Raw genomic sequence first — 16,160 nt, forward strand, 5'->3', positions numbered from 1 at the left:
TGATTCCCTTCAACTAATTTTGTGTGTATTTGTGCTGTGACTTCTTGTTAATGAAATTAGTAAATTCTGTGTTTTTCCTTTTGTTCAGAGTTCAGAGGATTAGCACCCAACAAGCAGCCAAATGTGGATATTTTATGTGCAATGGTGGGTTTTTCTGTGGCGGGCAACTTATAATAAATCTTGGAATGACATGTGATAAGAAATGCTGTCAGACACAAAGACGTGCGTTTGAAGAAACACACTTGATTATATTTTGAAGAAGAATGAAAGAGAAGACATTGATGAGCGTATATGATTCGCTGTGTAATCAGTGGCGCTATTGTGAAATTGGGCATTCACAGCCACTGTGGCAGGTAGGCAAAAAAGTTTATTTCCTATCTTTTTACCCCAATGTTAGCTATGAAAACATCATTTATTTTATTTTTTTCCTGCTCCAATTTTCCTTTGCTCCACCGCTGCACTACTACCGTCACTAAAGAAAATATATTTTACCCAAGTTACGAGATTGAATTCTGCATGGAATGTGGTGACATAAAAAAAAGAATGCACCATGAAATGACACCAAAACAGTGCTATTCTATTCTATTCCATTGTGTATGCTTACTGTACTGAACAACAAACACGGTGACTGGTTTAGTCCGATTCATGAATAAATTACTCGTATGAGCCGGTACTTTTAAAATAGTGATTCACCAGGTCACGAGTTCTCGTTTTGAATTAGTTTGACGAATCCATCAGCACCATCACTATTAGATAAAAGTCATTTTTGATTAAATGAGTTGCCACAGTATGCAATATACTGGCATGTCTTAAATAAATTACCTATAAAAGTGCAACATCTGAGCAACAGCATTTTCCTCAGGCTATATAACTCCAAAGTAAGGAGAACAGTAATGGAAAGAGTTATTCTAAGTTACATAACCGGGAGCAAAGCCTGTCAGGCATGATGGGGATAGACAGAGAGGTGTGATATAGAAAAACGGAGAAATGGAGTTGGTGCATGTCTGTGTCTAAAGAGATGAAAACTGAACATGGCCACTGCAAGCCCCAGAGGACCTTTTTCTAAATATAACACTGAAACTCAAGGTTTAAGCATTAAGTAAATACAGACAATCCAAGGCCTGGCTGCTTCAGTATTTGACGTACCTTTTCTCCATTCGGATTGCCCAGGACGTAGCAGCCCATGATGTGAATCAAGTTTGGCTCTGGGTTCACTTTGCTCATAAACCGGCTTAGTCTTTTCCAAAACCTACAAGTGCACCACACATATAAAATATATTAACAAAAAAGAAGCAAAAACACATGCAAAAACACAAGCACACACATTGAAGCTACTCAGAAAACAGCTTCATCTGGCAATTGTGCTTTTCAAAAACATTAAAGGTTTCATATCATGAGCAATCAGATCTTACGTTTCTGTGAGTGGCAGTTCTGCTGACAGAAACGCCTTGTTGATGAGAGAGGTCAACAGAGAATGACCAGACAGGTTCAAGCTAATGGAAAGGCTATGGTAACTCTGTACAATTGTTGTGAGCAGAATCGCATCTCAGAATGCACAACACGTCAAACCTTGAGACGGATGGGCTACAACAGCAGAAGACCATTTTGGGTATTTTATTAGGACCAAAGTGCTCCTAATAAAGTGCTAAGTGAGTGTATTTTTTATTTATATAAACTGAGCTGCAAATATAGGAGAAAGCAGGATAGATGCTATTACTCCTAAACAACTAACGATAAGTGTAAAATGAGGAGATTCAAAATTATGTTAAGTTGCTCCGAGGTGAAATGTTTACTGTGTAATGATAGTTATGTGCAAGTTATATTTTCCCACAAACAGATGATGTTGTTAAGTTAATGAGTTTGAAATCAACAAAAACAGACCTTCCTACCCTAAACTTTAAACCTAAACATAACCGATAGTGTCATAAGAAGCAAATGTGACTTGAAAAACACAATTGCGGAAATAAACACGTAATTTTGTGGTGCTCCCATGATACTTTCGGCTCATGTTTTAACTCGCATGCTCTTTAGGACTCTTACCCCGGTCCTGTGCATCGCAAGTGCAACGTTCTATCAGTTGAGCTACCATGCAATTTGATCATGCTTGACAACTTTAAAATTAAAATATATCTCCTTACAAGTCATGCACTAAAGTAAAAGTGTTTAGATATCACACGATAGCATTGTATGCGGAACTAGGTGTTACACGCTGATATTCTTCCCTTTCACTCGTGATTTGTGTGCAAGGGAATAAAACTCATTGTTGTAGTAGAAGCTCTAGTGTTCATTTCACCAGGAAAATGCCATGATATGAACAAGCAACATAAAAATAAAATTACAAAAATGTGTGTATAGTAATGTGATTCTATGAGATCATGTTGTTAAGATGCTAGGAAGTGGCTGAAGATAATTTTTAACAATGAACAGCAAAAAAACAGACATGTTTAATTCTAAGTGTCAGAGAGAAGGTGGAAAGTACTGCACAAACCAAACCACTTTATTAACAATAAAATATGATATGCTCCATTTAAAAGAAAAACTAAAATACATTGAAAGAAATGAAGCAGAGAAGTTTGTCACACTCACTGGCTCATGTCTTCCTCTTTCTCGACCTTGGCAAAAGTGGCTACTTTGTTTTTCAGCAGGTACAAGTGCCCTGGGCCACCCTGAGAGAAAAAGATAATGTACACAAACACAGACACACACAGATATTTTAACCATTATGTAACATCAAACCCAACTCACACTCAGGATCCAGGAGTGCAGTATTAGTGCCCTCTGAACTGAGACAGAGAGACCTGTGAAGTCATGTTCACATACACACAAATGCACACATGTAATCACCAACCATTCCACAACATCAAAGCCAAACCTTCCAAACCCAAGCCCTAGTGGTCCAGTATTACTGTCCTTTGTTGTACAGACACCGCTAATTCACTCTAATGCTCTCACAGTCTCACTGCTGGTCCTTGTGTGTGTGTGTGTGTGTGTGTGTGTGTGTGTGTGTGTGTGTGTGTGTGTGTGTGTGTGTGAGCATGTATTTATCACTTTGTGGGTACCAAATGTCCCCATAAGGATAGTAAAACCTGAAATATTTGACCTTGTGGGGACATTTTGTCAGTCCCCATGAGGAAAACAGCTAATAAATCATACTAAATTATGTTTTTTGAAAATGTAAAAATGCAGAATGTTTTCTTTGAGGGTTAGGTTTAGGGGTAGGGTTAGGTTTAGGAGATAGAATATAAGGTTTGTACAGTATAAAAACCATTATGTCTATGGAAAGTCCCCATAAAACATGGAAAACACATGTGTGTGTGTGTGCGTTTATTCACCCGTATGTTCTGTCCTAGTCTTTGTGCTGTAAACTCTCACCTGACAGAAGATCAGCATGCGCCAGATCTTGGAGCCTCTTCTATAGGCCGTCAATCTCTTCTCAATCTCCTCTGCAATACATAACACACATACTGTCAAGACAACCAGCAATGCAAGCAATATCAAATGCTTAAAAAGTTGTGCAGGGGGCCTGGAGTCACAAGTTCGAATCCAGGGCATACTGAGTGACTCCAGCCAGGTCTCCTAAGCAACCAAATTGGCACGGTTGCTAGAGAGGATAGTGTCTACAATGTGGTTCTCGCTCTCGGTGGGGTGCATGGTGAGTTGTGCGTGGATGCCGCGGAGAATAGCGCGAAGCCTCCACACGCGCTATATCTCTGCAGAAATGCACTCAACAAGCCATGTGATAAGATGCGCGGATTGACGGTCTGAGACGTGGAGGCAACTGAGATTCGTTCCCTGCCACCAGGATTGAGGCAAGTCACAATGCCACCACAAGGACTTAGAGTGCATTGTGAATTGGACATTCCAAATTGGGGAGAAAAATGGAAGGGAAGAAAAAAAAAAGTTATTTAAGGTCATGTCAATGCCTTGAACTGTGGTCTTTTGTCAAGATTAAGTCATAAACTGTCTAAACACCCCATTATCTGATTTCGCTTTGCATGTAAACACCTCTACCAGAGATCTTTTTCAGCTTGTGCGCAAGTGTTGCGTGCATGCCTGTTTACATTTTAACATCAAAAGCAGAGAACGATCCAATGATTTCAAGTCTCATTTACAGTAAACACAGATTTTTTTTAATAAGCTGATTTTTGGTAGTTATCAGATAAACATGCCCATTATCATTCAGTTGAAACCAGGAAGTAATCACTTCTTGATGTTAAAAAGAAGGAAGAAAAGCTAACTAAAACAAATTTATGCAAGTGGTTTCATTTATGACATCAAAGCACAGTGGGGCAAAAAATATTATTTAACTTAATCATCATGGCATCCACAGATAATCTTATTTACAATACTACTGTTAACTGCTTTCAAAAATATAGCAGATGCTCTGATCCAGCGCCATATATCAGGAATCCATTTGTTTTGTGTTCCTCATGCTGGCTGGTCCAAAAATCAATACAAAGCCCACCATCATTCCAAAGTGCTCAAACAGACTCACTAACACAAGGCAATTGGCAAACACACAACAGACAACACACACAAAGATACATACCCAAAATATCGTCAAACGTAGCATGCTCATGATCCTGGAGATAACAAATGATAAAAGCAATCAATAGAAACACACAGATAGGACTGAATAAAATTGCAAGGCTAATTCTGAAGAAAACATTTTCTTCGTATCATGCTTAAAGTATTTAACCTCTGGCACATTCTCGTACAGTCCAGATAACATTACTGTCTTTGTGTTACCGAGGGCATGTTGTCATTTGCTATTGTGCTTGCTATCAATTTGGTCATCACTTTTCATCATAGTATAAGAAATGCAAGGCTGTATTTGATCCCACACAGCAGCCTTGGCTAGACTGTGCAGGAAAAAGCTCTTCAAATCGTACTTTGACATTGTATCTTGTTAAGAACTGTATCTTGTAACAGGCAAGCTACCCTTTTGAAAAAGTAGTTAGCTACATGTTACTAAAAAAAGTTGCTAAATTGAAGTTAATATTGACAAATGTATCTATATCATGGCCAGATACTTTGTTTATTTTTACTCTGCCCAATATAAATAGTTAAAAAGAAGTTAATGCAGTATCAGACGTTGTTGTACGTTAATAAGAAATGTCAAGATTTTTATAACTGAAAGGAACTGAATTAAATGTTGTATTTACAAACTATCAGATTGTAAAATTCTACTAAAACGTCAGAGGAGTAGCCTATTTAATTAGCACAAAAACAATGCAATATCTCTATTAATGTGTCAGAATTAAACTTGAACACATACTGTAGAAATGCACTGAACACACTCCAATGAATGAGTTTATTGAAATAAACCAAAGCAAATGAACCATTTTGCAAAATGTAACTTCAGGGAGAAATTCATTTAGCTTCATTTAACTATTCGAAAGACATTCTTGGAGAGCGTCTCATTACTCACTCTGCTTGTTCAGTTATAAAGTTGTATGTGCAATTCAATGTGACATAAAGAACAGCAATGTACTGTTTTGCTACACTGCTACTTGTTAGAAAAAATAGCTCATTGTATAATAGCTCAAAATGTTAAATGTAGTACTGAAAAAGTGTTACTTTATGTCTTCACTTGTTTTTCACCAACACTATTTCCTGTGGTCTGTTCTAAGAAAATGTTTAACATATGAAAGGGATGTCCAGTGATTTAGACAACAAGCTTAGCATGGAGTAGATAATGTGTACAGGGCAAGCAACAGTTAGGATTTTTTGTGCTGGCCCAGTTGAGCCGGTAGTTCCCAAGTTTTTACTTTAAATATTTTCACTGGCCCCAACACAAAATTAGAAATGTTACCTTTAGCAATGTATTTTTGTATGTATTTGTGCCACAAGTACTACTTATATATATATATATATATATATATCTTGCTTTGCTGAAAAACTATGCCAGACAATGCAAAACATTATTGGTTTATATTTTTCAATCCATTTCAACAGATGCTTCCAAGGCTTGCAATTTTGACAAAGCCTCATCAGTGTTTATGGCCGAGTAAAAATATCGATTTTCAGATTAATCACAATCTTCATTTGAACGATTATCAATTTTTAAAATCTGAAAATGGATCTTTTACTTTTATTTTAAAGTTAACATTAGTTTTGTTTGCATTGATTATTAAGCATATCTGTTCAATAAATAGCAATTGAACTGCATAGATTGGGTGCTGTTGTTGATTTTAAAATGTAATATTTTCACTTTGTAACATATGTATTGTAATGAGCATTTAAACTGAAACATACCCAAATTAATCAGAATTGAATAACATAATATTGAAATCGGAGATCCAGAACTGAATCGAATCAAAAGCTTGTGAATGTTCAATAGATCATAGAAATCCTAAAATTAAAAGACTAGGCATCATTGGCCCAATAGGGCAAGAGGTAGTTCTGTCAACTAGCCCGAAACTGGATCAGTGGTCCATTCTTACTGTTGCGCCCTGATGTATTAGTAATTGTCTGTTATAGCAGAGAATCCATATGTGATGTTCTAAGAAATGTTTGAAAGCAGTTCAACAGAGAGCCCTACATCCACTACCTGTACTATTAGTGCTTGATACAGAAAATACAGTATGCTATAGCATAGGACATCTAGATGATGTCATACTAAGTGATGAAGAGTAAAGACATGGTTAACTTACATAGAGTATAGGTATAATAGAAGGATCGTTCCTTCGAATGATGTTGGGGACATACTCTGCTTTGGGGACTTTAGATGATATCAGCTAAAAGATGCAACAATCACAGAGAAAGAAATGATTAATAATTGAACATTTGAAATTGAAAATGAACTGAAATGAATTGAATTAAATTGAATGGAATTGAATAAAGTGAAACTAACATGATCACACGGGAAGTCTGCATGTTGTTTCTGAGAGTTTCCGCTATGCTAGGATCGGGCACATTATACAGACTCACCAATAAGCGTTATTTCCTAGCCGATATTTTTGCATAGACTCCAGTGTGTCTACCTTCCCCTGTGGCGCAACGGGAAGCATGTTGCATCAGCAGCGTGGGAGACCCAGGTTTGGCTCCCGAGTTGAAACCAGGAAGTGATCACGTTTGCATAATCAGTGACGAGCACAATTCAGAGGTTGCATTATTCCCTCTAACATTACATATTTACTCCACTAATGGTTAGGTTTAGCTTTGGGGGCTGGGGGGGTACAGTTTATAAAGCATTCCTCTTCACTGTATCACATCCTGTACAGCTGAAAACAACTCGCTTTTGGTGCCCCTGCGTGGACATTTCACCCAGAAAATTGAGCTTACATGTGCCCATGTGCCCATATGCCCAACAACACTCATTGCTTTGCCTACTGGGGGCAGTGTTTCAAATTTCGGTTGGCACAGACAGATTTTAGCAAAAAAATAAGCCAACCTATACTGTTTCCAATATCACTGTGAGATCAGTGTGGTGAAACTGACCATAATTTTAGGGGGTATAAAGTCATCCCCATCACATGCCAGTCTCTCCATTTCTCTCTCCTCCTCCCAGTCCAGGTCTTCACATCCACCCTCATCTGGAGTGCAACAGGTGGTCTGCAGCTCTCCACCTGCAGCAACACACAACACAACAGAGATAGACAATTCAGCATTGGAAAAAGAGAAAACAAGAGAAAGAAGAAAGAGAGAAAATATACCTATATACATATATACCTGTATATACTGGCGACCAAAAGTTTGAAAGAATGTACAGATTTTGATGTTTCGGAAAGAAATTGGTACTTTAATTCACCAAAGTGGCATTCAACTGATCACAACGTATAGTCAGGACATTACTGATGTAAAAAACAGCACCATCACTATTTGAAAAGGTAATTTTCGATAAAATCTAGACAGGCCCCATTTTCAGCAGCCACCACTCCAAAACCTTATCCTTGAGTTATCGTGCTAAATTGCTAATTTTGTGCTAGAAAATCACTTACCATTATATCAAACACAGTTAAAAGCTATTTGGTTAGTTAAATGAAGCTTAACATTATCTTTGTGTTTGTTTTTGTGTTGCCACAGTATGCAATAGACTGGCATGTCATAAGTCAATATTTTTGATGAGAACTATTTGAAGTAGTTTAAGAAGTTCGGAATTTTCTTTTTCAAACTGTAATAGTAATTTTTCATGTTATTAATGTCCTGACTATACATTGAGATCAGTTGAATGACACTTTGATGAAAAAAGTACCAATTTCTTTCCATAAGAGCAAAATCTGTGCATTATTCCAAACCTTTGTATATATACAGTATATGTACACTGCCATCTTTTCAGAATACTGTGGTTACAACTAGCTAGTGTTATAAATGTACTGTAGCGTGAGAGAGTAACCAGACAGTATAAATCTTTACATAATTTTGCCACAAAATATCAGGCAGCCATAAAGAGAGCATAAAGACAGAGAAAAGCCACATACACATAACATGACTCAATTACATATTCACAATCGTTAAACAGGCTCCCCAAAGACACATATTCTTTCAACATGTGGCAAGGACAGACATGGTGACAAAAATAAATTACACAAAGACACACAACTCAAAAGGAGGAAACATGCTGACACAGAAATCTAAAGTGTGCACACGATAAACACACTCACACACACAACGTCTTCAGAGTCCACACGCTCCAGGCAGGACAGATACTCACAGAGAGAGAAAAAGAGGAGCACATATTCGGGACAGAACCACGCTCAGGGAGACAGACAAAAAGCATCAGCATCAAGAGCAGAGAAGGAAAGTCACTGCTAGACTATGTTTGTGTGTGTGTATAAGAGTGTGTGAACAGACATTTGCTGATTTGTTTAGGTAATAATATGTAATAACACTATTATAGTCATACAAGTATTTACTGTTTATTTTAACACTATATTATTGTTTTGAATTTATAATGCATATATATATTGCATAATAAATAATTTATGGATGCATTCCACATTTGTATTTGGATATATGCAAATGTTTATGTTCCAAGTTTATGTGTGTCAAAGTGGCCAGAAGGATGTGTTTGCATTTATTAGTGTGTGAGTGTACAGGTGGACTCACTGTCTTTTGAGTCGTGAATAGAATCTTGTTTGACAGGGGTCGGATCGCTCCAGGATCGGTTGAAACTCTTCGCCCTGCGCTCTGCAAATGCTATTGAAGTGGAGAAATGATCACACACGCTCACACACTTGCAACCTTCCACGAGGTCCAGACTGTGGGCTGCTTCACAGCTGTCAAAAACTGCTCACAAACACACACTTAAACACTCTCAACCTCCTGAAAACTTGTAATGTACTGCAACTGTTGCACAGAGAACCACAACACAAGCCACACACACATTTCTTATGTCCTCAAATGTCCATTTTCTCAGTTGTACTTTGCTGCACAGCCACACAAAAACCACAAACATACAACAGGAAGACCAACGCTCACGCTGAATCACTTTTATTGTCACAATGATGCAAACCTGTCCAGCATCCTTTAAACAAGCGCACACACACACACACACACACACACACACACACACACACACACACACACACACACACACACACACACACACACACACACACTCACACACACACACACACACACACACACACACACACACACACACACACACACACACACACACACACACACACACACACACACACACACCTAACCATGCCTGCAAACATTCTCAGAATACACATGCACATGCTGACATATAAGCACAATGTTATGCATCACGGGGGCAAACAAAAATGCACAAAATACTGATAAAACACAAACACAAATGGAGCAGTGCAGTGACACATATACACACTGAAGAACTCACTTTGTGCTTTCATTCTTCTGCTGCCAACCATTCTTAAGTGCTTTCGGAAATTTCTAGAAGGGGAATGTGGCAGAGGAGAAAGAGAAAGAGAGAGAGAGGGAGAGAGGGAGAGAGAGAGAGAGAGAGAGAGAGAGAGAGAGAGAGAGAGAGAGAGAGAGAGAGAGAGAGAGAGATATTAATCATGTTATTAATAATCAGGTTATTAAGTCACTTCTAGAGTTTTCTGGAGAAAACAACAAGAAAACAGTTACAGTGAGGTTCAAAAGTCTCAAGAGTCCACATTGAAAATCAGGGATACACAATCTTATTTAAACCTGGAAATAAGATATTTTTAAGATTTCAAAGACAGAAACGCTATGACATAAAAAAATAAATAATACGTATTTAAGAATCTGCACTATTTCTAAGTCAATAATCAAAAACATAAATGCGTAACTGTTAACTCATTTGTAAAAAAATTCAGATTTCCTTGTTTCCATTAAAGCACACAAGATGCTCTTTGGAACATTCTTATCAGGTTTTGCAAAAACTTGTTAGAACTTAACATTTTATAAAAATAAAAATGTTAATAGTAATATAAATATAAATATAAATATAAATAATAAAATAAAAATGTTATTTATTTTTGTTTTAATTTTTGATTTTATAAAATGTTATAATTTGCAATTATATATATATATATATATATATATATATATATATATATATATATATATATATATATATATATATATATATATATACACACACACACACACACACACACACACACACACACCGATCAGCTACATTAAAACCACTTGCCAAATTTTGTGTAGGTCTCTCTCATGCCGCCAAAAATGCAACATTCTGAGATGTTATTCTTCTCACCACAATTGTACAGAGCGGTTATCTGAGTTACTGTAGACTTTAAGTTCAAACCAGTCTGGCCATTCTCTGTTGACCTCTCTCATCAACAAGGCATTTTCGTTCACAGAACTGACACTCACTGGATGTTTTGTCACCATCTGAGTAAATTCTAGACTGTTGTGTGTGAAAATCAAGATCAGATCAGCAGTTATAGAAATACTCAAACCAGCCCATCTGGCACCAACAATCATCCATGCAATTATCTAATCAGCCAATCATGTGCCTGCTGTGCAGTGCATAAAATTATGCAGATACAGGTCATGAGCTTCAGTTAATGTTCACATCAACCATCAGAATGGAGAATTTTTTTTGATCTCTGTTGTTTTGACCATGGCATGATTGTTGGTGCCGGACGGGCTGGTTTGAGTATTTCTGTAACTGCTGATCTCCTGGGACTTTCACACACAACAGTCTCGAGAATTTACTCAGAATGGTGCCAAAAACAAAAAACATCCAGTCAGCGGCAGTCCTGTGTGTGAACGAAAACTCCTTGTTGATGAGAGAGGTCAACAGAGAATGGCCAGCCTGGTTCGAACTGACAAAGTCTACAGTAACTCAGATAACTGCTCTGTGCAATTGTGGTAAGAAGAATATAATCTCAGAATGCTATTCTGAAATGCAGGTTGGCGCAGTTTTGGCGGCACGAGGGGACCTACACAATATTAGGCAGGTGGTTTTAATGTTGTGGCTGATCGGTGTAAATATATATTTATATATAATTAATTAGAAATCCAAATAAATCCAAAATAAAAGCATTTTCACTAGTGGTCTCAAACGTTTAGACTCTTGGACATTGTGTGGGTGAAGTTATAGAAATCAAACCCTTTGTCTCTGCTTTTTAATGCAAATGCATGCGAGCAATACTGTCAATACAAATCAAGTGCTTGAAGACATAAATAGATTTCCCTTGGATAAACAAAGGTGTTTCTAGAAGTAAACTACTCAATATTTGCACCACGTAGACCGACACCAAAAGACGTCCTTGCTTGCGTTCACTCATGTGCAGTATTGAACCAGTGTGTGTGTGAGTTCTTGGAGCCATATGGCATCTTTCCAACTGCAAGCAAATAGACAGAGAAAAATGCCACTGCAGTACAGTCTGTCCCACACCTCCAAACATTTCTCTTACTCAACACATGTATACATTACAACCACACAATTAATGATAACATCTGAATAATAGCAAAAATAGCAACAAAATGAGTAATGAGAGGCACCATCCCCATAATTTTTTGCAACAATTCAAATGTGTTCATCTTATCCTCTTGCACTACTGATATGCCCTACCTCTAAGACATGTTTACATAAACAATAGTGAGCATGACTTAGGTAAAATTTTCGATCAAATATAACAATTTTACTCCACTGATGATTAGGTTAAGGGTTGGGGTTTGGATTTGAGTGTAGAGTTAATAAAATATGCATTCCTGTTGACTAATACACCATTTACAATAAAAATAAATAAATAATTTGTACGGTACAACTCTACTCAACTCGACTCTGCTTGCTTTTTTGGGGTTTTCCACTGTGGATAGTACCTGGTACCTGCTACTTTTTTAAGTACCACCTCAGTAGAGGTTCTAAGTGAGCCGAGCCGATACTAAAATAACTTAATAAAAGTGACTACAGAAACATCAAGGAAAAGTGGAAGTGGTTCGACCAAATGGACAATATCTAAACCGGAGAGTAATGGGAGGGAGAGTGCCCTGGACTGGTGTTGATCCACGATGGAGGATGGTATGTTTTGTTATGTTAGCTCTATACTCACTTTATTTAGTTGACTAGCTACTGGAAAGCTTGTTTCTAAAACAACCAGGCCAATTTAACCATTACACTTGTGTAAAATCACCATGCACCAACTGCTTTATGTAGCACAATGAGCTAGTAGCTAACAGCTAGCGGTTGTGTTATTGTTTTGGTCAGTTTGTGTCATGTTTAAGATTATGTCACAGCAGTAGAGGCAGCGCAACTATGATGATCAGCCTATAATCCCACCCATGTTGATGCGGCACTAAACTGCAGTGGAAATGCAAGCTCAGAAAAATAAAGCGAGTAGAGGCGAGTCGAACCGTAACGTGAAGTGGAAAAGTGCCATTTGTGTACATTTCTCCTGGAAACTGAAACTCACATGTGCCCATAATTACAAGAACACTTCCAGATTCAGCCACTGGGGGCGATAATTCAAATTTCAGCAAGAACAGACCGATTTCAGCAGCAAAACTTTCCACTGTTGACAAATTCACATTGTCAGTCTCACCAGATTATTATTCAGCCAGCTCGCTATTATCATGTCCACAGTTTAGCTAACTTTAACTAACTTGCTAAGCAAGATTCTCTGTAAACAACACAGTTAAACTGAAAAGAAAACTGACCATAGAAAAATACCTTTTATGCATTGTCTGCTACACTGTAAATAATGTTTGTAATTTTTACGGTAAAAGACTGTAAAAATTCTATATTAAAAAAAAGTTATTTGGTTAACAGTTAGTTACCTTAAAATATAAGTTAACATTTTTTAACATATTTAAAAAGACAATATATGTAGATTTATGGTAAAATTTGTAAAAATATATGTATGTAAAAAGTGTGATTTTCTGTATAATTAACTATAAAAATGTATATTATGTTTAACAAGAGACAACATGTAACGGTTACTGTAAATTATTGTTAAAATTACGGTAAAAAACAATTATCGGGCATTCCCAGAATTCCCTGCACGACCCACTTCATATGGGAATAGTTATGTTTCTATTTTATTTTTAACATCAGTTATGTACTTAGGGGCGTTCTGCATTTAGTTAATGTTTATTACATTATTTAAATTTCACATGTGTTACACTGATGGTGTTTAGTGTTAGTGTGAGTGACACTGAGCACTGTCTCTACATGTTTATTGATCATTGCTCCAGGAAGGGCCTCTATATTAATGAACTTCATGTCATCATGTGCCCTTTTGTAGTTACTACGATGATTAACAAATACCTCATAAAGTGAAAAGCAGATTTGTACATTTTAAGAAGGTCCATATATCAAGTTTATTAATTAATAATATAAACGACGGTAATACACCATAAAATATTCGGGCATCAAAATTACATCCCGTAAAGCCTAAAACCTAATTACCGTATTTTTATGGTGAATATCTGGCAACCACAGCTGCCAGTTTTTTTTTACCATAAATTTAACATGATTTTTTTGTACAGTGTGTTGCTCCCCTTGTGGCAATTCGGAAATTTGAAGCCTACTTGCGCTGAAACTTGCGCACGTAAAGACATGATATTTTAAGCTAAAGTGTTTGTGGTCTTGTACTCTGTAGAGTAGCCTATTACTTGCAAAAAGTAATCTGTCTGAAACACTGAAACATATTTGATGTTCAATATAAAGTTATGTGGAGGGGGATTTTAGACAAAATATTAGCTAGTAGTGGGTGGAGCTACCCAGCCTGATGCAACAGAAATAGAAACAAAGCAACGGAATACTTGCCCTGTTGCTCGATGCACGTCGCTATTTTGGCTGCTTCAGACAAAAACTCTGGTCGAGCCACAGCTGGTAAGTGTAGTTTGTTATTGTCCTTGTTTCTCACAAAACCATGTCTCAGTAGAATGTGACGTTACACATTGTTAATACACTGGGGATGCTTATGAAAATTTCATTAACACTCTACTGTGTTTTTGAAGTGTGAGTGTAACTAATTAGAAGGGCATTAATGTGGAGACAGGAAGAGAGAGGCAGAGAAAGGAAGGCAGAGCGACAAGGGCTCTGTTTACACTTGTGACTGCTGTGCCCACCTGTGAGAGGAGGGAGAAAAAAATCTCCTTTATCTGTCCGACTTAATGCTTACTTACGCCCACATGCAAGAGAGAGAGAGAGAGAGAGAGGAGAGAGAGAGAAACCTCCCTTGCCCCCACAGCCAGCTGAGGATGAGTCAGAGGCTTTCTCTTTCTTGTTCTTTGTCTCTCTCTCTTTTTCCCATGTCTGCAATCTTTGCTCCTCAATTGGCCTCTATAATTTCATCACCTTCTTTCACACTTTCTGCTTAATCTTTTCCCTTTTCTTTTTTCATTAGAGGAATAGTTCACGCAAAATGGAAATTCTATCATCATTTACTCACCCTCATGTCATTCCAAACCTATTATTCTTTCTTCTGTGGAACACAAAAAGAAATGTCTTAAATGAATATCCAGACTGCTTTCCCCCCTACCTGGTCTCATAGAATCACGTTACTATACCTAAATGCTTTATAAATTACTTTTACGTGGCTTGTTGTACTTATCGCGGCAGTTCCAGCGCTATGACAACAATGACTTGTATTTCCTTTCACACAAATCACGAGTAAAAGGGCAAATTCATACAATGCTGTCTTTTTAAATCAAAACTTTCACTATTGCGTATGAGTTGTTAGGCGATATATTTTAACGTATAACCAAATACATGAATGAGCTTGTTCCAACACAATCAAAAAGTGTTCTGCTCCACCGGTAACTCAACACTTGTGTTGCAAAGGACCAGGGTACAAGCATTAACCTTAAAAACCTCATCTGTCTGAGAAAATAATTAGCCCACTCTTTATGGCACTTAGTGGACATTTCACTTTAAAACTGCCCCGATATGTGTAATATCATTTTGTAAAAATGTCGCCACAGTCATTTAATTTTCTTGAGATCAGTCTCTTTTTTTCCACTTTTATGAAACATGAGCAGAACGATGTGTAAATCATTTACAAATCTATTCTTACATAAATTCTCCCACTGACTTGAATGGAACAATTGAAATAAGATTTTATGAGTGATTTATACAGATATTTGTTCTGCTCATGTTTTTTTATATAATGCAAGACCAAAAACAGGGATAGGGCTGTCAAGCTCCAAAAATGACCAAAATAAGCACCATAAAATGTGGTAATTCAAGCTATGGCTTTAGAAGACTTGGAATAGATCTTTTGAGCAGTATATTTCAATGGTGAATATGAGCAACGATGCAGTGTTAATCATTTTTAAAACATGATATAATGTAGACTAATAATGTTTGTTAATATTAATAAAAGTTATTATTAAATGTATATCTATGGTTTACAGTGAAGAAATTCACATGGACTAATTATATAGACCTTTTATAGGGGTTTTTATTTTATTTTTGAAGACTAAAAGCCCCAATCCCCATTCACTTTGTATGGAAAAAAAACATTCTACAAAATACCTTTGACGAAAGAAAGTCATGCAGGTTTGGAACAACATTAGGATGAGTAAATAATGACAAAACTTTCTTTTTCTTTTTCAGATTCACCACAACTTTCAGCCATTAATCAGGTGTTTTTCTAAACCATACTGTCTTTTCCTACAGCAGCTGTGCATTGTTAGAGACATCTGGCTGTACTGCTCCAGACTTCTGCTGCTGCTGTCCAATATAACCTCTGCTGTTCCCATCCGTCCGCACCCTCAGG

The 16,160-nt window shown here is 37.1% G+C and overlaps 1 protein-coding gene across 1 annotated transcript in view; it reads right to left on the bottom strand.

Moving 5' to 3' along the window:
• Nucleotides 1-16,160, bottom strand: part of nsmfa (NMDA receptor synaptonuclear signaling and neuronal migration factor a) — a 66,051-nt gene that overhangs the window by 17,047 nt on the left and 32,844 nt on the right. The window contains exons 6-13 of the mRNA XM_052105005.1: nt 9,812-9,864; nt 9,052-9,141; nt 7,444-7,571; nt 6,657-6,740; nt 4,550-4,583; nt 3,373-3,443; nt 2,587-2,666; nt 1,147-1,249 (exon numbers count right to left, since the gene is read on the bottom strand). Coding sequence (XP_051960965.1) covers nt 1,147-1,249; nt 2,587-2,666; nt 3,373-3,443; nt 4,550-4,583; nt 6,657-6,740; nt 7,444-7,571; nt 9,052-9,141; nt 9,812-9,864 — 643 coding nt within the window. The remainder of the gene's footprint in view (nt 1-1,146; nt 1,250-2,586; nt 2,667-3,372; nt 3,444-4,549; nt 4,584-6,656; nt 6,741-7,443; nt 7,572-9,051; nt 9,142-9,811; nt 9,865-16,160) is intronic.

Source organism: Xyrauchen texanus, chromosome 34, assembly GCF_025860055.1.
Source record: "Xyrauchen texanus isolate HMW12.3.18 chromosome 34, RBS_HiC_50CHRs, whole genome shotgun sequence".
NCBI lineage: Eukaryota > Metazoa > Chordata > Actinopteri > Cypriniformes > Catostomidae > Xyrauchen > Xyrauchen texanus.